The 22,889-nt window shown below is 32.2% G+C and overlaps 3 protein-coding genes across 4 annotated transcripts; all 3 read right to left on the bottom strand.

The window, feature by feature from the left end:
- Positions 1-261: 261 nt before the first annotated feature.
- Positions 262-5,394, bottom strand: LOC100801808 (mitogen-activated protein kinase homolog MMK2). Its single transcript, XM_003534498.4, has 6 exons — positions 4,966-5,394; positions 3,746-3,875; positions 2,798-2,935; positions 2,156-2,488; positions 1,283-1,466; positions 262-582 (listed from the first exon to the last, which is right to left on the bottom strand). The coding sequence occupies exons 1-6, from the start codon at positions 5,124-5,126 to the stop codon at positions 407-409; spliced, it is 1,122 nt and encodes a 373-aa protein (XP_003534546.1). The 5' UTR covers positions 5,127-5,394; the 3' UTR covers positions 262-406.
- Positions 5,395-9,735: 4,341 nt separating this feature from the next.
- LOC100801262 (protein BPS1, chloroplastic-like) lies at positions 9,736-12,523 on the bottom strand. Of its 2 annotated transcripts, none has more exons than XM_006586625.4 (2): positions 12,135-12,523; positions 9,736-11,034 (listed from the first exon to the last, which is right to left on the bottom strand). In XM_006586625.4, the coding sequence occupies exon 2, from the start codon at positions 11,020-11,022 to the stop codon at positions 9,964-9,966; it is 1,059 nt and encodes a 352-aa protein (XP_006586688.1). In that variant the 5' UTR covers positions 11,023-11,034; positions 12,135-12,523; the 3' UTR covers positions 9,736-9,963.
- Positions 12,524-18,473: 5,950 nt separating this feature from the next.
- Positions 18,474-22,213, bottom strand: LOC100800724 (probable serine/threonine-protein kinase At1g01540). The gene is made up of 7 exons (XM_003534496.5): positions 21,294-22,213; positions 19,917-20,021; positions 19,684-19,806; positions 19,424-19,594; positions 19,149-19,278; positions 18,847-19,056; positions 18,474-18,719 (listed from the first exon to the last, which is right to left on the bottom strand). The coding sequence occupies exons 1-7, from the start codon at positions 21,908-21,910 to the stop codon at positions 18,594-18,596; spliced, it is 1,482 nt and encodes a 493-aa protein (XP_003534544.1). The 5' UTR covers positions 21,911-22,213; the 3' UTR covers positions 18,474-18,593.
- Positions 22,214-22,889: the final 676 nt, after the last annotated feature.

Here is a 22,889-nt window from a genome sequence, read left to right as displayed (position 1 = left end):
ACAGTTTCCTTTCATACTATTTGTGTGTCTACATTCTAAAGGATGGAGAAACTGACAGAGTCAGTTAACTGCACTAAAATTGTTTGTCCTAGTAAGCTGAAGGATAGAAATACACCAACAAACAACAAGGAGACAAAGCCTATGGATGTTCCTGCTGAAACCTGAAAGTATGCTGTTTGGCTTCTAATTACTCCAATTGTACATCTCAACAATAAAATTATCCAAGAATGTAAAATAATAATCAAATGGAAGACAACCTCATTAAATTTCAAATAATTTTTACCAAAAGAATCTCAGTATATCCAATATGTTAAATACTTCTGTAGAGAGCTAACAACTCCTCGGTAGTGTTGTAATCCAGTCAAAAAGTATTTCACTATGCACATATGATAGTAAATTCCAAATCTCAATAAATAGGTGGATCAGGATTGAATAACACAGATTCTCTCCAGATGAGTTCCTTGATATCTTCTTCAGTGAAAGATGGTTGCTCAAAATCAAAACTGAAAGGTCTAACGCAAGCAGGTTCCTCATTAATATCATGAAGAGGAGCCAAGTATGGGTGACACAGAGCTTCTTCAACTGCAAAGCGTCATAAGTAACGTACGATTAATAAAAATATATAAAAAAAGAAAATCCAATAGCTATAAAAGATTACTGCATATATATTGTCGACATTCAAGAAACAATAGAACCTTGACCAAATGGCCAACCATACCACAAGCAGTAAACAGTCTCTGGATATAGTACTTTTTAACATTTTAAAATTAAAAGAAACTAAGAAAAAGAATACATAATTGAGATGACAATTTTGCTTTTGATAAGCAATTAGTTTAGGATATGGACAGAATTAAATGGCCTCTCTGAAGAATTGGTCTTGGACAAAACACCGTGGCATAATTTGATTCATGTTACCAACCCCATCTAGTGGAAAAAGGTTTTGATTGTTATTGTTTTCATTTAACCAACATTTAGTATTCAATGTTATCAGAAACTAATACATTTTCTTTTCATATTCAGATTTCAGTTACAACTTTATGAGCACGGTATATCAAGTTAATCATGGTAAATCATATTTGAACAGGATGAAATACAAACTACAGTTAGAAGCAAATGAGTATACCCACTTAACCAATAACAACCTCGCCATTAATTTGGTTGTTCAAACTTAAGAAATTTGCAGAGGTCAGCAAACTCTACATGCATTTAAAAGGGCAATTTACAAAACAAAATTACAAAAATTGTACCCAAAAAAAAAAGAAGAAAAACTACGTTATTTTACCTGTGATGCGCCTATTTGGATCAAAGACAAGCATCTTCTCTAACAAATCAACAGCACCAGGAGACATACTTGGAAATCTAGCAGCAAATTGTTGCCTTGGATATTGTGGAAGCTGTCTCACATATCTACGAGCATTATCACTTCGTAGAAATCCAAGGCTAGTGTCATCAGGTGAGCCTATGAGCTTTTTAAAAGCAAGGAAAATTTGTCAAACTTAAATCAATTTTTAAACATGGAGACTTAGTATGAAAATGAGAAAGAAGTTGCAATCTATAGGGGAAAATGCACAACCTACCCTCCCCCCATGCATTTAAGTTCTTAGTTTTTGGTTTAGAGTGAGTGAAGAAATTTTTTTTAGGGAAACACCCTAGCCACTAATGTTGTGCTGAACTGATAATGAGTCTCTTTCTCTTTAGTGTGAAAACCTAATGAAACTGGGGGAGATTCTCAATTTCTACAGCTTTCTTTACTTTTATTTATGGATCCTTAAGATAACAATCAAATCTCAGCCCTTGAGAGTATTATTCTTTGAGTGCCTGATAATTCTTTAACCCTTATTCTTTTGCTTGCAGACCATCAATCCCCCACATATCCCATATGCCTCTTCAGTTTGACTAATTCTTTTTAATGAAATTTCCCTAAATTTTACCCTTAATTCTCGCAACAAAGCCCTAACTTTGATCCATTGAATTCTGTGCCTTCTCTGCCCTGAATTAAATGATCCATACTCCGCACAGAATTTCTTTCTCATTCTATTTAATTGCAAGTGGATCCAACATTCTAATCTATAAAAAGAAGAATTAAAGAAAGCATGCTTGCAATTCAGGAACCAGATGTAAAAGGTATCATTCAGGATCTCTGACTAGCTAATACCTCCGTAATCAGCCTGAGCTGATGAACATAATCTTTCCCCAGAAATAGGGGTTGTCTTGTTATGATTTCACCAAGGATGCAACCAACAGACCAAATATCAATGGCGGCAGTATATTCTGAGCAATTAAGAAGTAACTCTGGAGCTCGGTACCACCGAGTAACCACATACTCAGTCATGAAATCAGTCTCAGATGTAGTTCTAGCGAGACCAAAGTCTGCAATCTTAAGATCACAGTTGGCATTCAGTAGCAAGTTGCTAGGCTTTAGATCACGGTGCAGAACATTTGCTGAGTGTACATATTTGAGTCCTCGTAACAACTGATACAGAAAATACTGGAAAATGTATCTTATCAGTCACTGTAAGACAGTATAAATATCTTTGGTTATATAGACCAATGTATGCTGAGTACTGTTTTAATTCAAAACAAAAAGGTGAGAGCCCAAGGAGATTCCAAACAGTAAAGTAAAGAAGAAATTTTGGAAACTGCCAAAAGCTCTTGGGAATTTTGATTAAGCTAATTCAGACATGTTTTTGAACTTCAGTTTGGCAATAATACTAAAAAGAAGAATAACCTATAGATCTTTTAATATGGTAGACATTAATAAAAGGCATATGCAAAAAGAAATGGTTATAGTGCTAACCCGACAATGATCATCAGTCAATTGTTGATTGGATTGAATTATTTGATGCAGATCAGTATCCATTAACTCATAAACAATGTACACGTCATTGAAGTTATACCTTTGTGGTGGTCGAATAATGTCTTTAAGGGCTATCACCTGCATTAGAGAAGTAATTGGTAAGTGAGCAGCCTTGTTTCAAATTGAATTCTAATAATGAATGTAAAATTAAAATCCAATAAAAAAACTCCCATGAAACAAGGTGAAAATATAACACCAATACCAACTCTTAATAGGTGTTGACTTACAAAAATGTGTGTTTCACAATATACTAATTAGAAAACAAAAGAAGAAAACTTTTTTTTCGAAAAAATAGATATAAAATGTTATGAAGGATGTAAATATCTAAGTAAGCCAAAAACATGGTACTCAAAAGCATATATAATGTAAATATATATAAAAGGCAAAAGTTCTATTATATCAGTGTATATTGATATCTTAAAAACATAAGCCAGAATACACAGAAGAGATATTTTGGTATGTTGTAATTTTCAAGAGTTTTAAATTTATCACAATAGAAAGCGTAACCAAAAGTATATCAATGAGTACTTCTACCAAATTATAGATATGTTTATGAGAACTAAAGCAAATGTCTAATTTGAGACGAACATCAGGATTATGGTTAAAAGGTCCTTCATCACTAGTAAATTATGGAAAATTTGCCTATAGTTGCAGTGTGCGATACAACCCAAAAATAAGAAGCAGAAACAAAGAAGAAATCAAAATATGAGGCAACAATAAATCAAACAGGAAAGTCCATACTGCTACATGGAAAATGGCACTCCCTAATATCAAAATTTGAGAGGAAAAAAGGAAGATAAAAAATAAATAATTAAATAAATAAGCAATACAAATGGGGGGGACAAGGTTTAGATATGAGAATGCAAGTAAAAAATTTATTTAAATTACATTTTCATGTTCCATGTGCCGAAGAAGTTTAATTTCTCGTAGGGTCCTTTTGGCATCTATTCTGTTGTCAAATGCATTGCCAACCTTCTTAATGGCAACTTCTTCATGCGTCTCTGCATTTACAGCAGCACTGAAGGAAATTGAAGAAAAAAAAAACATTGTCCCTCATATTGTTGATAACAGATTCTAAATTCATATGAATGAGAAAAGACAAGTCATTGTCTAACACACCAAATTTAATAAACCATCCACAAGATACAAAATTACCTTCAGTTTAATGAGTCTGAAAATCCTAAGGATTGTGTTTAAGTGCCAACAAGTACACCAAATTCTCATAGCCCCGGCTATGACACTCAGGTCAGGTAGCTTCAGCCAAAATGTAAATTAAGCTCTATAACAAGATAATCTGAGGCATAATCCTAAGCGCATGAAACTAGTTATGAATATATGATTAAATACACCCACAAGACTAAAACTTGATTCTCATTCAATTACTCTATTCCAATCACTCAAACCCAAACAATGATCACAAAGAATATAATTTTAAACTCAAGAAACACAATCAGCTTAGCACAATAGCCCACATTCCGCTCAGGAATCACATCAATCCCGTATTAAATGCATTGAAGAAAAAAATACAAATTCTTAAAATTACTTCAATCCCCCATTCACATAAATAACATATACATGCCAAACATGTACTTCAACCAAACCCTGCGACAAGAGTCTAGAATCATAGCTAACAAACAAGCAGCCACCAAATGGACTAAGCCTAACTAACATATTCCAAGTTTTCAAGAAATACACAATCACCTATGATTCTGAACCTCCCCTAACATTCAAATCCAAAATCAACAAAAAGTCCTTTGACCACCACCACAAACCACTTCCCTGCTTACAAAGCCAAGAGTTCCACACCCCAAAAAGATTCGAAATTATTGTATGGTCCGAAACCGCTACATGTTTATGGTCCTGAAATATTTCTAAGTAACACATGGCCAAGTTTTATATTGAAAAACTTGGCTAGATATCACATGAAATTTGGTCAGGGCTATACAAAATTTCTCCACGCAGATGCAAGCAATACATACATATCTTTAAAAAAAAAGAGCAACCCTTTATCCCCAAAACACCCTCACAAATAACAAAAAGCAACACATAAAACAAATGAATTCAGCCAAAACAAAAAACTGAACCCCACGAAAAAATTTCTTCCTTACCAAACAATTCCATATGCTCCTCTTCCCACAGGGCGAATAGGAGGGACATACTTCCTAGAGACCTCAAAGAGGTTTCCATAGATATTATACTGAACATAGCCTCCACCATGAGTGTGAACTCCTCTGATGTCAGCTGAAGCAGGAGCTGACTCAAGAGCCATGTATGTCTGTGTGGCGCTGAATGATCCAAAACCAGAAGATGAAATGAAACAGACCCAACAGAGAAAGCAAGGATTTTTAAGAGAAAGGAGCTAAATTGGTGAAGTGGGGTGTGCTGAATTTACAAGGAACGTGTCGGTTAGAGTAGTAAAAGTCGTTGTCATTTGGTTTAGGTAAGAGAGAAAAAAGGAGAATGTAATTGCTCATTTGGTTCCACTTGGAAAAATTGATTGAGTCCGGACTTGATTATAAATATATTTTCATAGTTTTAAATTAATTTTGAGTCTAAAATTATTTTTATTAGAAATAGTGAACTTACTCCTAATTTGAGTGTTTTGGCTTTCCCTCAAGTATTTTAATTTAGCTTTTGCGTTAAATTCAAAAATTTGCACGAATTTTTTTTAATTTGATTTTATAATAAAAGTATTTAAACTTAAATTATATTACTTTAAAATTATTTTTTTTAACATCTATTCAAACACACACGAGAGAGGGAGATTAATTAGGCGTGTTTGTTGCGTACATAAGCGTGCTTATGTGAACATTCAAGTTAGGCTTTTGAACTAGAAAAGCTCGTGTGAATCCGTGAAGATGTAGGCACTTTTTGGAGCTTTTATTAATTTTTTCTTCTCGTGCTAATGCTATCTCTGAATTTTTAGTGTGATTTTGGACTTTTCATTTTTATTTTTATTTTACTCATTTTGTTTTGACATTTGGTAATAGGTTTTTGTTTTGGGAAAGTGAAATCAAGTTGATGCAGTTTGTTTGATTTTCTTTGTTTTCCTTTTGAATCGAATTGTTTTGTTTTCTTTTACTTACAATTTTTAACCAAAGAAATAGTAGAATTAAAGATGAAAATTTGGTAATATATATATATATATTCCAAGTTTGTAACGGATTATATGTTAATAAAAATTATAAATTTTTAATTATTTATTTTTATATTATATTATTGTCTTAATTTTTATTTTATATTTTTATGGTAAATATTTTTTATTCTTAATTATTTTTTAAAGAAATGAAAGTTAAATTATTTTTATTTAAGTATACATATCTTTCTTTTTAATTTAAACTTTTTAAAATATATTTTTATTTCAAATATCTCGTGCACCCCTATATTGTCCAATAAGTTTAACTCGAGCGTAACTTTTGCTTGCAAGTTTATAATAGCACTCGTAATGAAACAATCATTTTTTGCTTTCTTTCTCCTTTTTCTTTGTGCGTGTTAAGCATTACTATATTTGTGGAATTTCCTTAGGCCTTGCCTTTCTCCTTATCTTTTTGAGTTTACTAGTTGAGATCTCTTTAATGGTGAAACTTCCTTTTGTTCTAATAATAAGGTCTAGTATACTTATAAAAAGAAAAAAAGCTGTACAATTATTACTAAACAAATGTTTTCATTTGCATTAACAAAGACACTAAATTGTTTAAACGCGATCCTTTATAATTATGTTTAGCAATTGCCATTAAAATTACTCAATAAAAATTGCACAAGATTTCCTCTCATTTTTTTTTTAAAGAACGGATAAAAAACACAAAAAATTGTGCGTCTACAACTACAAGCTAGGGGGACGACTATGACCCACCAAAATGGTCAAGTCTTGGAATTAGACCAACCAACAACTACAAGTTGTATGTGTAAGTAAGTACGAAATGATCATCAGATTTTCCATCCTCTTTCTCTAGCAATTTTTACACGTCAAATGCTTCATTACCCATTTCCATATGAACATGCTATTGTCCAAAACTCCAAATTAACAATTGGTGTAAAAATAAAATAAAGACAAAGGAATACTAGGGGTAGATCAAAAGAAATTTTCACTCTTCTACACGTATTGAGTTGGAAATACAGCGTAAACGTAGGAATTTAAATGATTTTAATGTTTATGTACTGTGAGTATAAAATATTTTAAATTATTATTAATTATAAATTATAGTTTGAATTGTTTTTAATATAATTATTTTAAAAATTAATAAATTTATTATATATTATGAGTTATGACTGGATAACTGATGTAAAAAAATATCAGTTAATACCATTTTTTTCTTTAAATATAATGCATCATTCCTATACTGTTATGCAATAATAATAAAAATTCAAATCATCAATGTTTAATTAGTCAACTTAAAGGAATAATAACCTTTTTTAAGTAAACCTTTCCATGCTTCGTAGATATTACAATGCTATATACAATATTCAGTCAAAGTTGGAGCCAAAATGTATAGTCCTCTTGGAATCAACGCAATTGGAGTTGGATTTAGACATTTAGTCTTTCCTAGTAAGTCTTCGTTTGTTGTTCTTTATCTGTTATTCTCTTTTTTCTGGTCCCAAAAATTGACCATTGAATTTGAAATCGAGTAAAAATAGAACTTCCTAGATGGTGGCTCTCAAGGTCTTGACTAGTGGGTGGGTACAAATCCCACGCTTAACCTTCATTACTACGTCATATTTAAATATTATGTGCTGAACTCTTTCATTTAAGCTTTATAAACTTTTTATTAACATTTATCTTGGTTTCACATGAAAAAAAAAATGGGGTGATTGTTTAAAAAAAACACAGAAAAAATGAAAAAAGGAAAATCGTTAAAAAGTATTAGCATTTATCTTGGTTTCGCATGAAAAAATGGTTTCATTCAATATTGGATACAAAACAGAAGGAGAGAAGCGTGCGTGTTAGTTACAAAGACATTTTTTTTTTCTTTTTGGTGAAATCAAAGACGATTAGATAAAATAACAAACTAGAAAAAAAAATATTATTGTACAATTTTATTTTGGCCAAACAAATTTTCAAGTTAAAAAATTACAAACACATCCAAAGTAGAATCCGTCACAACCTTTCAGTGACCAACAAAATTACAAGTGTCTGTCCTGTTAATTACTAGTCAGTATTTCCTCATCTGTTAATTACAAGTGTCTGTCCATTCCTCTCGGTATTTTTGTGATTTTGACTACTAAAGCAAAGGAAAGCCCATTTTACAGCATAACGCAACTCTGGGCTTGGGAAGTCAGCACACTTTGAGAAATAGGCTGTCACTTTGTGCACCAGCACTATTCCAATATTACCCTTCCGTATAGTTGATATGAATTGATCAATCCATAAGCGGCCCAAATCCACACACATGTGACTTTGGTGGCTTTATTAATATGATGCTCTAACAATCTGAACTCGTAGATCAATTATGTTATAAAATAATTAATGTTATTATATGTAACACTAAAATTTCTAATGTATATTTAATCCGTATGTAAATTTAGATAATATATTTTGTAACATTTAATTTTAATCTAATAATTAATTTGTTTACATATATGAATTTTCAAAAAAAAAAAATAGTTTGAGTCACTTACAGATTTGAACAATCCATAACCTTGTACGAATTAGCCAATCCGTAAGCCCAATTTACGAATTGCCCAACCTATATGAAGAGCAAAATAGGAATTACACAAATTATGCTGGATGTACTAATAATTTGCATGGTACACGTAACAACACCTGAGGAATAATGGAAGGAAAGCCCACTAGAAACCATCTCCCACAAAATGAGTAAAACTATATTTTGGTGCGTTATATGACAGATATGAGATGAGTCACATCAGTTTATAAAAATTTTAAAATCACTTTAAATTTTCATCCCCTGAAAATAAAAACGTCAGTCAATATAATCCTTTAATTGAAGTAAAATAAAAGACTAAATTGATTGACTTCTAGTTTTTCGGGTACAAAGTAATTTTATCTTTCAAAATTTATGGGACAAATCACAAACCTTCTTTTAGCTTTTAGGAACATGGTATGCTACTCCCCAGAGAATGCAAGTAGTAAACTTGCAAAGTTCCATACAAAAATAAAAAGCAAAAACGAGTAAACAAGGTTGCAGAGGCAGAAGCAAATAAATGTGAACAATGTGTGTAAAAATCATAAGGTATTTTTATTTTCTCACAATTTATGCTTTGCAACAGATTTGATACTTGAGCAAGATAAGTCACGTACATTATTGAACATGAGTTCCCCCATCTAAAACTACTAATCTAAGTGAAAAGATTCAAATTCAAGTACAAATAAAACCCAGAAAAAGATATTAAAAAATAAATAAATAAAACTTGTCAAAAACAATACCATGCAATTTAGATGTAGCTCACCAACTGTCAATAAAAAACCTACTTTATTGCTTTCTGTTCTCACTTTTTCTTGTATATACTTCAGAAAACAGGAAATAGAATGAGACAACAATTTAGATGTAGCTCCACCAACTGGTAAATCTGTGCTCAAGAACAGAGAGACAAAGCATCATAGATGAATACTTCTTCATATGTATTTGATAGTATACTAAAATGCTACAGATTATACTCCATGGAATAAAAAATAAAGCTGTCAATTGCCCTTATATAATCTGTTAATCAAGTTTCAGGGCAAAAATCCTTCCCAATCCAGACGAAAAGACAAGTTAAGAATCAACAACCAATGGCAGAAATTTCACACCCCTTCCCCACCCCTCCAAAAGAATAACCGCAACCACATTTTATGTTTCATGATTCAATCACAAAAATGGAAAAGGTGCAGAGATTTCAGGACATAATGAATAGAAAGAATGACAGGGTTGCAAATTACAAACTTCTGTGAGCACAAGCAACTTTCTTATATATATTTTATCATATAACATTACACAGAAACAGAACATCAGAAATATACATTTCAGAACCATAATAATATAATCATATAACCTATTACTCATTCTAACTTGAATACAATAAGCCAAACATGATTGAAAACCATCAACCATAAAACATGAAACCCAATACCTAGATCCATCAGTATCTACCACAGTTAGGCTGCAACACATTCAATTGACTATTTGTGCATCTCTGTTACCCGCCTGAATGCTGTCAATGAAAGTTGCACCTGACCTCAGACTAGATAGCAAGGTATCACGACCGGTCAAGACCACTTGGAAAAAGCTATCGACTTCCTTTGTAAGAAGATCTAGTCCTTGTGAAAGCTTCTCTGTTGCTCTGCTTAATTCCCCAACAATCTTCGCAAGTGATTCTGTCTCAATGGTATCTGCAATGCCCTGGATAATAGGATATAATTCCTTCACAGAGGAATCAACTACTTCCAACTCATTCAATATAGTAAATCTCCCACTTGAAAATCTTACTCTAATTTCCTCATTTACAAGATCTTGCAAACTTTTAAAGGTTGGAGCCCAAGAATATACATCAGCCACATTCAAATCTGACATATTCTTTGTAGAGCCCGAAAAAGCCGCAGCAAACACACTGCATACAAATACTGTCTGCACCTTTACTCCATACATAGCTTGCATCAAAACCTTTCCTTTAGCGGACTTTTTAACCTTTGGAAGATCAAGTGACCGCAGAAGATCATCCAAAATGCTGCCACATTTCTCAATCCTAGGGTTTCCAGAACCAATATGCTGTTTCCAACCATCAAGTGAAGAACATGCCCGAACATACTGCTCTGAAGAGGAAGAACCTAAATTGTGCAATGCACACTGAAGTAAAAGATGACCCTGGTTCAGGCGTGATAATTCAGAGCTAAATGCAATGCATATATCTAGCAACTTCACACTAATGTCCAAGTACACGTCTATCCATTTCTCATCCCAATCATGTACAGGAAGCTCAAGCTCTGTTATGATGGTTTTAATGTCATTATGGCTCTCACAAAGTGACTGCATAGCCAAAGTCATCCAAGACAAGCTGAGGATCTCATCCTTGCTCTTGGGAATAAGCTTTTTCAGCCTCTCTTCCAAAGTTGCTTCAAAAGCATGTAGAATTAACAACAGCTGTGAAGAAATTTTAGGGCTTTTAGGTGATATCATCCTAAAAGGATTTCCAAAAGGGAAGAATGATTGGTTTGCATCCTGTGCCCGACTCATTTGGAATTTTTACTGAAACATGCAGGATTAGAAAGTAAGAGACAGTGTTGTTGAATAAAAACCATACAAAATCAATTATCAGTCACACAAGAAGCAGTTCACTACAAGTTATTTATGCACTAAGTTCATAATTACAGAGCCAAAATAGTATTTTTGTTTATTTGGTACCACCATAATTAGGGCCTTAGGCTCCCCAGTGGTACTCCAAGGTATCCCCTCAAGCTTCGATCCTTTGGACCAGCTATGAGACTAATCCTTAGTCAAGATTTAGTCACACTTAAAGTTCTTTACCCCTCCCCAAGAGTGTATTCTGCACGGATCAAACCCAGGTTTTTTCCCACAAACTTAGCGTGTGTTGCCAACTAAACTACATCCATTGGGTTGAGCCCAAATAGTAGTATGTTCCAAAGCAATGTTATTAAAATGGAAAATGGAAAAAGGCATACACAAAATTCTGATAATACTTGCAAGGTCAATATCAAATAACTACCCTCCATTAGCCACTCCAAACACAAACCCCACCCCCCCTCCTTCCCATCTAATAATTCCATTAGCATGATAAGCATTTAGTTGGTTTTCAAATTCAAGCAGTAACAAGGTATGAGATAAGTTCTGATCAACTAATCCTAAATAACTTAATGATAATAAGCTTTTTTTTATGTAATGATAATGAGCTAATACAAAGTCAGAAGTACCAAAAAAATTTAAAAAATTCCAAGATAAAAATATTTCACTTTAATTTCCTTTTTTTTATTCTCTCAGAAAAACATAAGGGAATCAGAAATTAATAGCCAACTAGTTAAACTTCCCTACAAAAGCAAATTAAAAAAACAAAAACACAAAATAGGGCAATCACCAAAACCTAAGAGGCTAAGACCAATCAAAATTCTTCCTCCTTCTACTTTCCTACAATTTTTGCATATAATTAAAAATCCTCCCTCCCCCCTTCCCACCTCAGGAAAGGTAAAAATTCTAAACAATATCTACCTATCACTCCCTCACCACACCTAATAGTCATATAAATACTTTTCAAAGGGAAAACAATCTTTTTTTAAAAAAAAAATCCAACAAAACAAAATAAAACAAATATACATAAATCGTCTGAACCTCACCAAATACAATAGATCGAGTAGCTGGAAAATCAATCAAAGCGAAAAACTTGAGCAATTCTCAGATTTTCCACTAAAGGACAAAAATTGGGGGTAGGCAATTCTATTTCGATAGATTTTCAGAGAATAAATAAATAAATGAAAGATCGAAAACTTTGGTTGAGGAAAAGGGGAAAGCGAGATGATCAAAGAGTGAAAGAAAGCACCTCGAAGTGATCAGATCGGAAAAGTTGAATTAGGGTTAGTTGGGTGGTTGTTTTGTTCCTTTGATACGAGATAGGATTTGAGTGTGTGAAATGTGAATTAAATGAATGTTGGTGATAGCTAGTGAAGGAGGTGATAATGATAAAGCTACCAAGTTTGGCATCAGATTCTGTGAACTGAGAAACGTGGTGTCATCTTGTTGGTCCCTTGCCCATCGTATTTATTTCGTTAATCATTTTTTTGTTGACCTAATAACACGTTGTCAGAATTTCTTTTTCCCAAAATATTTTCAGTCTTATCGTAGTACTGCACTCTCTAATATTTATACTATGTTTCTTTCCTTAAAATTTAATTGTTTATACTTAAAAATAATGATTTTAAATTCACTCTATAAATTAAAATAAAATTTATTTTTATATTATAATATTTTATAATTTAGTGATATTCTTTAATTTAGACCCGCATGGCTTATATAATGTTTATTTAGTAGTGGTATTTCTGAAGAAAAAAAAAAGTAATAGTAGTATTAAAAAAATAAATTATAATTTTAATCTTTTTAGTTTCTTAAATTTATGATATTGATCTTTCTAAATTTTAGTTGTATCTTTTGATTTCTCTAATCTTATAAATAACTGATTTTAATCTTTCTGATAAATTATAAACAAATAATTTTGATTAATTGAGTTATTAAATTAATTATTTAAAAAAATTGAATTAAAAAAAATTTATTCTAATTTTTCACAATGTTATATTCTTATTCTTTTCCGTAAACACTTTCTCTACTTCACGGTGGCATGTAATGTTTCCATCGATACTAACGTTACATTAATATTAGTAATCTTTTATTAAAAATTAATGATTTTTATTTAATTTATAATTAATTTAAATATCTAATACTCATAATTTATCAAAAATATCAAAATTACACATTTATAAAACTAAATATCAAAATTAAAAATCAAAATTATGAATTTAAAAAATTAAAAAAAAATCAAATTTGTAATTAACCCTAAAAAAATTGTAGGCAGGAGCGTTGGAATTTGGCAAGCTTATCTGCAACATGATTCATCTCAACGGACGGCTAACTGAACGGTTCACGTTTCGCTTCCTAATTTTAATCGAACGGTTCGTATAGATTGGCAGTTCCATTCTGAAAATTAAGGAAGAAATATTTTATTTATTAAAAAATGTAAAAAAAAAAAAGTTGTAATTTTCAATCCATATATAATATAGTTTTATTTTAACTATAAATATGGTATCTTTATTATTTTTTTGGTCATTTTCAAACGTTGTGTAAAATAATAAAATTAGACAATAAAGTTTATTTTTATTATTAGTTTGTATAAAATTATAAAATAAATAAATAAATTTATTACAACTATAAATAAAAATGAAAATTAATTTTCCAAACCAATGTGCTAAGCCCAATGAAATGGCCGTTGAAGAAACGTCAGAGAGTGGGGCCCACTCCACAGAACACTTTTGATTGTTAGGTTATTAACGTAGGATGCATCAGCCTTAGATGTCTCCTCTAAATTACATCATCACTTCCATTTCCAAGTCAAATAACCAGAAAATAGATTTCATCGATTATGCAGAAGACATCATGACAGAGAATTCACATGGTAAGTAAAATATGTGACCTTCTCTGCAAGAAAACAAATCGAGCCATAAAAATTAGCTATATGCGTGAGTCGCGTGACTAATCTGTGTGTGACGGGAGGGATTCGGCTTTATTTTTGTCATCATGACTACTACAATATTACGTGACTACAACTCTTATTATTATTATTATTCTCATTAATTGTTATTATCATCACTTATCATTATATGATTTGTATCACATTTAACATAATATAACTCAAAAATATTCATCACTTATAAAATCATCTATTATCATATTCAAAATTAAGTCATGACTTGAGTTGTGATGATGAGAATTATATAAGGATATAAAAGAAAAAGCAATATAAATATAATATGTTGCTTGATTTCTATTTTCACAATAAAAACAAACAAAAATTAGATCAAACAATAATAAAAATGTAATTTTTTATTTTGGTTTGATTTTTTTTTATAATTTTGTCCAATCAATTCGATAGTTTAAAATGATTTAATTTATATTGGAACACCAATTTCAGTTATCAACTTACTTTTGAGGTATAAGTATATAACTAATTTTCTTCTCTTTTTTTTTCAAATAACTTTAGCTTTCTTTTAAGAAGATTCCTTATGATACATATTCTCATCGTTTAAGATAACAATTTTACAGTTACACTCCCTTTTTGAGAAATATTGTCCCTTTCTACATTTCCCGGAAACAACAATTCTGGTCCTAAGTCATCTTTGTCCACAAACATACATGATCCTTTACCAAACAGGGTGTGAAATATTCTTTGCTCCTCTTAGTAAGGATGTCTCCTTATCTCCACCTCTAAGCAAAGATGAGTAGAAAAAAGTACCTTAATTTGGAGCATTTGAGCCGGAACAAGCACTCATGTTTTGAAACGTGGTATAGCTTAAAAGATAAGCGTTAATAGCTGGCATGAACTGAATTAGGCATGGAACACTAAACTTTTTTCCCATAAAAATATCAAATACCCCATCACTAAAAGAGCTCAAAAGAAAGGCATGAATCCCTTTCTACCAATATACATAACAAGAACCACACGTCATGCTAACTTCTCATTTTCTTTTTATTTACGATCATATGATGAATGAATGAATGAGTATATGGAATAGTAGTTTCTTGAAGGCATCGCTTTAATTATGTTTGATCGCAAGAAACTTTATAAAATTTTGTTTAGATGCAGAAAAAATTTGGCATTCCTACTACTCTAGTGCCAAATGAAAATGATGAACAGCTAACCACGTGTGCAAACATGTTCTCCCAAGAATTTTAGAAAAAAATGTTACACACATACACAATTCAACTTGAAGGTTTAATATTTATAGAACTATAGCACTAAAAGACATGTCCAGCATATATAAACCATATAACGTAATAATTATTGTCCCTCACTAGTTCTACTTTTCTTAAATAAATATTTTGTTTCAATTTTCCTTAAACTTTTTTTTATCAATTCAACACAATCTTTGAAAAGAAAAAAACCATATTTAGTATAGTCAATTATGCGCTTGCGCTATATAATGTAATGTGTGGCAAGGTCTGATTAATACTACTTATTATAACAAAATTAATAGCTTCGATATGAATTTGATGACTTTTATTTAAATATAAGATATAATGATGAAATATGAGACTAAAATTAAAACATGTCATTAAAATCAATGAATTAAATCATGCAGTTCATACAAAAATCAATTGCAGCAAAATTATTTTAGAAATTATTTTAATTTTATTAATGATTTTGAGTTTGAATTATGAGTTTTACAATCTATAATAATAATTATATTCGACTCAAGTAAAATTAGTTGTAATAAAAACACTTATGGTCTATATAAAAAAAATCAATTAATTATATTTTATTTTTTATTTTAACAAAATATTTGTTTTGGGCTCGATGAGCCATCTGAGGCCAATGTTACCAAATTCAGTTATCTCTCACATGACCATACTCCAACGCCCTATGACTTAAAAACTTTTCCCGCCCAAAACATTACATCATGAATATGCACGATCTGTTAACAACAAGCACCACAAATCACAGGATTTAAGGATGACAACGATCGTCTTGTTACTCTCTTCTCTCGCGCCAAACATTATTTCTCGACAATATAAAATCATTAAAAATTATAATATAAATCTATCCATATTATCCCATTCCATTTAGTAAAAACGTTTACAATAAAAATAAATTTTTTTAAAAAATAGTATCCTAAAATGCATTTAATTTTTTCCTTGTTTAATAAATTAAAAGGTTTCTAAGATGTTGTAAAAATATTTAAAATTATTACATCTATTATTACCACGTGATTCAACTAAAATACATTTTGAAAAATAGTTAAAAAAAACATTTTCCTTTTTCTTTTGGATATTTGTTTAGAGCATTTTAGTAAAAGAATCTCCTCCCACTTCTAATAGGAAGACATTTTCAAGACAATATGGCAAAATGTTAATTGTACATGACCTAGCAGAAAAGGCAATTCATTAACGATCCATTAAAACATCACATGACATGAGTGCACGCTCCTTCAACCTTACAATGAATGAATTTGTCAGCAAATTGTAGCACCTCAAACAAGGGTTAGCATTTTTTATTTTTTTTGAGGAATAACCAATAAGTTTCAAATGTCTATTCCACTCTGCCCCCAAGAGTATTCACCAAATAATGGTGCTTCTATCTGAACCATGCTACCAATATTTATTAGGAAATTTAGGTTGCCCTTTTGATGCTCGAAAGGTTATGTAAATGATAAGCAAAGCAAGAAAAATCAGAACAGAACAACGAATATACAGGACGAATGAGATTGGGAAATGTCACATGTAAATATAACACAGTATCTTACACATGACTTTCAGGTCAAGAGGATGAGCAAGATTAACAACGTATATCCATTGTTGACTAATTAATGTATAACATTTTGTTTTTATAACAAAAAATATATGGTATTAGTTCATTAATCGGTAATCAACAAACAATTAACATAGCATTTTCAGATATATGAGTGTGTTTGTTATTCGTGTGCTGGTGATTAAAAATTGTTTGCTCCACAGTTCCCTATTACAGTTTCTCATTTGAGTGTACTGAGCCAACATCAAAACAAACAGTATTGCATAAAAGGTTATCAAAGTAAAAGAGGTCTTTTTCTATAAAAAGAAAAAAGTCAATACCAGAGGAGCTTATCCTTATCTATACTGGAAGCATCACGTGGTAAGCATAAAAGGTGGGGTAGTTTAAGCACATTGTCTCACCCCCGACCATTCAATTCCAACATGTTACAAATAGATTATAGGAAGAGAAAGGCTAATAGTAAATACTACTCATTTGAATACACTTTTTTTTTTTATTGATTGGGATTTATTAAAAATCACAAAATTATGTGAATCTCATTTCTTATTTAATGCATTTTACTCATGATTTTGTAGTTTCCAATAGATTTAATTAATAATAAAGAACATGTTCAAAAACGTTACTAGCACTCATATATATAAGAATAAGAATATCATTTCACACTGTCTTCTTTGCATTTAGTTCATTCGTTTACACTGTATAAGAATCTCTTATGCTTTAGCTGGGCCTTTTGACAGCTTTGGTGATTCTTAATCAAGCCAACATCAGGCCCCTAATGCATATGATCAAGCTAGGTCTCCAAAGGTTGTAATGGCCTAATCAATTTGTCGATCTGAACTTTGTAGTTTGGTGAAAATTTTGGTCCAAAACAAGGGTAAAGGTAAAAAGTACATGAGGGAACTAATAGAGTAACATGGAAGAGAATCAAGATGTTTGTACCTTTATAAGTGGTTTTTTTATACGACTTGGTGTAATATGTGTAGTATAAGAAACTAACAAAAAATTGATGACTGCAAATATGTAATGATGAATAAGGAGTGTATTAGTTTCTAATCAGTGTAGGCTATTGAGCTTCTATGGACTAAGTTTGAATTAGTTTAGATAGCTAAGACTAAACCAATAGCCAAATCCACGGAAGACTTCCTTGTGCTACTATTTCATTGCCTGCTTGTAGAATGGAGTAATCTATAAGGCAAAATGACAAAAAGTATCTGACAAAATAAGTTGATACTTCATAATGGTTATAGCCGGCAATGAGAACAGGTCCATTTACCACAAGCATCCAACTATGGGGAGTTGGCAATGATGGTGCAATCTAATTGCTTCTTTCTAGATAGCTGGATTGTGGGTCTGTTCAATGAGTTGAGCATATTAAAGTGGGGACACCAATTTTACACTCAAAACGCTAAGCAATCCAATCATCTTATGAAGGACCATGATAATTACTAAAATCCAAAATGTATGAGCCTAAGGAAACTTGCTCAATTTTATTTAAGGGGGTACCCTTTTTCTTTAATGCTTATCTAACATTGTCCTTTAAACAGATAGCCATAAATATTTTTATTTTATAATAACGAATCAGAAAAGAAACTATAGATAGTTAAGAAACTACAGTGGAAAACTATATAATAAAGAACAAAAAAGCACGTAGTGGAATAATATATAATAAAAAAACAAAAAAGAAACTACTTTCATTTTTAAAAATTAACTTAGACACAAGAATTGGAAAACTGATAGAGACCAAAAACTAAGCACGTAGTTCTATTAAATTATCAGCTTGTAATCATCTCCATCTAGTACTAGCATCTTCACTTTTATCAATGACACCTCCACCTGTTCTCTTATCTAAATTTGAGTCCTTGTGCTCACTTTGATAGGAACGGGAAGACTCTCCCTCAGTTCTTTGTTCCTATAGATAGGAAAGAAGAAAAAAAAAGTTTAAGTGAGTATCACATCATAGCAATGTTGAAAGACATTGATTGCTTTTATTCCAATCAAGTTATAATGTAAAATTTAAGAAGGTAAAAAGAACATACAGTATGGAATAACAGGTCGTCTGCCTCAAGCATGTGTATCACATGTCCCATTTTTGGCCTCTTTGTTGCATCAGGATCAACACACCGAAGAGCAATCAACAAAGCACGTTTAAGAGCCTTTGAAAATGGCATCTCAGGGAGCTTAGGATCAACTACTTCCTCGGATTTTCGATTCCCAACCATAGTCTTCAACCATTCTATTAAATTAACCTGTAATTGTTCCAACATGCATAGTTAGCCCAAAAAAGAGAGAAGATAGCATAAATGTTAACTATGGTCTTTTATTGGTGAGGGCCTCTAACCTCTCCTTGCGGTCTACTATAATCAACAGGACTTCTTCCGGTGATTATCTCCATGATAAGTATCCCAAAGCTATAAATATCACTCTTCTCAGTCAGCATTCCAGTGCATGCATATTCTGGTGCAACATAACTACAGAAAAAGAAAAAAGGAGAGAATCAATATCTTTTGACCTTTAAACATTAGGGACCACTTACACATTGCAATCATACAGGAACTTGAACTAATTATAATTTGGTAAGAGAGATAGGAGAATGCTTAGCTTAATCATACTAACCCAAATGTCCCCATCACTCGAGTTGTGACGTAACTATTCTCAGAACACAAAAGCTTAGCAAGTCCAAAATCGGAAACCTTGGAGTTCCATTGGCGATCAATAAGTATGTTACTTGATTTCACATCTCGGTGGACAACTTTCGGTTCAAGACCCTCATGAAGATAGGCCAATCTGAAAAGATAAACAAAAAGCACAGTTATCAAAACAATCAAGCATCATCAGAGATTTTAATGTATGAAGATTAATCACAAATACGGTACCCTCTTGCAGTTCCCAATATAATGTTCATCCGTATGTTCCATGTCAAAGGGCTTACAGCTCCAACGTCCCCATGCAGCCATTGCTCTAGATTGCCATTGTCTACATACTCATACACAAGCATCCTGTGAAAACAGTACCACACTTCAGATCTCACATCATGTCAAACCAAACAAAATTGATAGCATCAATTTTTTTTTTCTATTTAGTTTTTAAGAGAAGAAGATATCAATACCTGTAGGCTCCCTCAACACAGTATCCAAGCAGCCTAACAAGATTTTTGTGTCGCACTCGACCAATTGCTTCTACCTCTATTTTAAATTCTTTCTCAGCTTGTCCCCTGAAAAGAAGTTAAACATGAAGTATTTATTTCACTGAGAAAGACAAATACAAGACCAGGACCACGAAAACTTCACTAGATAGCAACATGTAATAATCAAATAAGAGGAAGTGATAGAAAAATCAAATGATATAAATAAGAGTGAAAAACTCCTGATAAATGAAACATTATCAATTCAGTAGAATAGGAACAAGGAGATAAAAAAAATGATTCTTTTCTTCACACGAGTGACTCACTTAAAGGATAACTTCTAACAATATCAGACAAGGATAACACACCAAAAAAAAAATTTAAAAGCAGAAATACTATTTAAAGTAAAAGAAGCAAACAGTACCCTACAACAAAAAGCTGATATCACAGCAAAGGATAAATACGGTTGGTTGCCACCAGGACAATCATTGAAGAGAATAACGAACATGTCTAAATCATTTCAACTATAATAGAGGCAACTGAATATTTATAACTAGTATTTCAAGCAAAAGTTTACTAAACTTGTTTGCCTACCAAATAGGACACGACAAAAAACAAATCATTTGCTTTGTCCTTCCCCAGATTCACAATATCAACGGGCAACACAAGGTCAAAAAATCATAAATGAATTTTTCATCATCTGTGAACCAAGTTAAGAAAAGCCAGCTCATACAAGGTTGAAATTGCATCTCATCCATGAGAAAGAAATATTCGAACACTCATCACACAACATCAATAACAGAAAAGGATACACACTAAACAGAAAAAGTTATAAATAATACACAAATAACTTAGACAGTTCATTTTTTTTTAGAGATGTTTGAAGAAGACCACTCAAAAATCCAAACAAAGCATCAAACTTGCAACAAAGACTAATTGAAAAGGAATGGTAGTACAGCTAACTTGTTACAATAAATAATACATACACTCATAATATAATGTCTTTTACAGTGTCATCATATATGGTATTCTGGTTGTTTTTCATAATTATTACCTTAAAAGTCACGCCAACAATGATTCTTGATTGGTTTACGGTATAAAAACTGAGTTTAATTTCTATAAATTATTGGTTATATTGTCAACCAATCAGAAATCATTGTTGATTTATAAGATATTTATTATAAAATTCAACAAACTTATTATACATAACATACACATTGTAATGAATGACAATATCTCAAAGTATACACAATTTACTCAAACTCTTGGTGCGTGCATATTAAACTCAATTTGTCATCACTAAATTCATGTGAAAACCAAGCATATTAAGAGAAAATTGCAAAGAAAAAAAAAAAGGCATACTTGTTATTCAAGAGGTTCTTGACAGCAATTTTGGTACCATCATTGAGTACTCCATGATAGACAATTCCGTAGCCACCTTCACCAACCACATTTTCAGGGCTCAATCCTCCAGTGGCATCCTCAAGCTCCCTCAGAGTGTACCATCTCCCCCATCCGAGATGTGAAACCTCAGGCCCAAGCCCAGGTCCAGACCCAAGCCCAAGCCCACCAACACTCCCACTTCCAAAAGACGACGTCGTTTCACACCCACTCCCCACCGTCACCTTACTCTCCTCGCTCGAAACCCCATCGCACTGCACCACCACCCGGTGCTCCGTCTTCTTCCCCATCTCCACGTGGATCTCCGGCGCCACCGGCCGGAGCATGTGGGGCCCGGGAAGGTGCACGATCGTGTGGATGTCCTTCGCCGCGTCGGCGTCTCCGGTGACCTTGTAGCCGGGGACGGCGACGGAGCGGCGGCGGTTCCGGCGAGAGACGAGGCAGAGGGAGAGGAGGAAGAGCGTGAAGACGATGAAGACTCCAATGAGGATTCCGATCACGACCCAGAGACGGAGGCCGAAGATCGAAGTGTGCTTGGAGAGTTGCGTGTTCATGAAAGCTCCGTCGAAGATTGACATTGCTGCGGGAAAAAAAAGAGGGTAATGGTACGCCGGAAAAGTGAGAAAGGAGTGAACTTTCCGGCACGCGGCGAGGTTCTAGAAAGTGGGTCGCATTTGTTTCGCCGGGGAATTGAGAAAAGGAATGGACTTTCCCGGCACCGTTTGTGAATGGAGTTGAAGAAGAAAGAGAAGAGAATTGTGGAGAGTGAGAACAATGGGAAATTGAGCACTATGTAAGAGAGAGAGAGAGGCCAGCAAAGAGTGTTGAGGAAAGTCTGCCTCTTGCTTCTGTATCCTGTTTCGTTTCTCATACAATAATACTCAACAACAGATAAGAGGAACGTTTTATTCTTTTCCTATTTTTTTTAATAATATTGCATTAAAAAAATTAAGAGAATAAGTATACATAACACTTTATTCATTTTAGCAATCGGGGAACTAGTCAGAAAGTGGCAAAATGCTATAATAAGAACACTTGAAATCAAGGTAGGATTTTATTGTTCTTCGAAGAAGAATTTTATTCCAAGATGTATGAAATCAAATAAGAGAATTAGTTGAGTGTGAAATAAAAAGTTTTAAATTAAGAATAATTTTATCTAACTCAAATATAATTATATCTCATAAAAGATACATATAATTTTAAATATAAAAAATTTATTAAATAGTAAATATTCTAAATACATTAAATTATTAAATTGTTTTTTAGTTTCACATATCCTATTTAGAGTAATTGATAATGTTGATGTAATCTTGTAAGAATATGTTGTGTTCAAAAATAATTTATTTAATGAATAAAATTGTATATTGTAAAATTATTTTGATTCATAGACAATCGTGCATGGTAAACGAAGATTAATCTTTTAATTAGTAGATTGAAAGATATTTGTAACATTTGACCTAACAAAAAAAAATCATATTTAGATTAAGTCAAATAAATTTACCTTGAATTAGTATTAAAAAATTTCTAAGCATCTATATATATATATATATATATATA

The sequence above is a fragment of the Glycine max genome, chromosome 9 (genome assembly GCF_000004515.6).
Source record: "Glycine max cultivar Williams 82 chromosome 9, Glycine_max_v4.0, whole genome shotgun sequence".
Taxonomy (NCBI): domain Eukaryota; kingdom Viridiplantae; phylum Streptophyta; class Magnoliopsida; order Fabales; family Fabaceae; genus Glycine; species Glycine max.
Note: the sequence above shows the minus strand (reverse complement) of the source record. Positions and strands in the feature narration are given on the sequence as shown.

Bases quoted from the DNA above. Each gene is read 5' to 3' on its own strand.
- LOC100801808 (XM_003534498.4), bottom strand. From the start codon at position 5,126: ATGGCTCTTGAGTCAGCTCCTGCTTCAGCTGACATCAGAGGAGTTCAC. The intron at 2,936-3,745 runs GTAATTTAAATA...TCTCTAATGCAG, and splicing joins GGCACATGGAACATGAAAAT to GTGATAGCCCTTAAAGACAT. The intron at 583-1,282 runs GTAAAATAACGT...GACGCTTTGCAG, and splicing joins TCCAAATAGGCGCATCACAG to TTGAAGAAGCTCTGTGTCAC.
- LOC100801262 (XM_006586625.4), bottom strand. From the start codon at position 11,022: ATGAGTCGGGCACAGGATGCAAACCAATCATTCTTCCCTTTTGGAAAT.
- LOC100800724 (XM_003534496.5), bottom strand. From the start codon at position 21,910: ATGTCAATCTTCGACGGAGCTTTCATGAACACGCAACTCTCCAAGCAC. The intron at 20,022-21,293 runs GTATGCCTTTTT...ACTTCTTTTCAG, and splicing joins AAGAACCTCTTGAATAACAA to GGGACAAGCTGAGAAAGAAT. The intron at 19,807-19,916 runs GTATTGATATCT...CTGTTTTCACAG, and splicing joins TGTGTTGAGGGAGCCTACAG to GATGCTTGTGTATGAGTATG.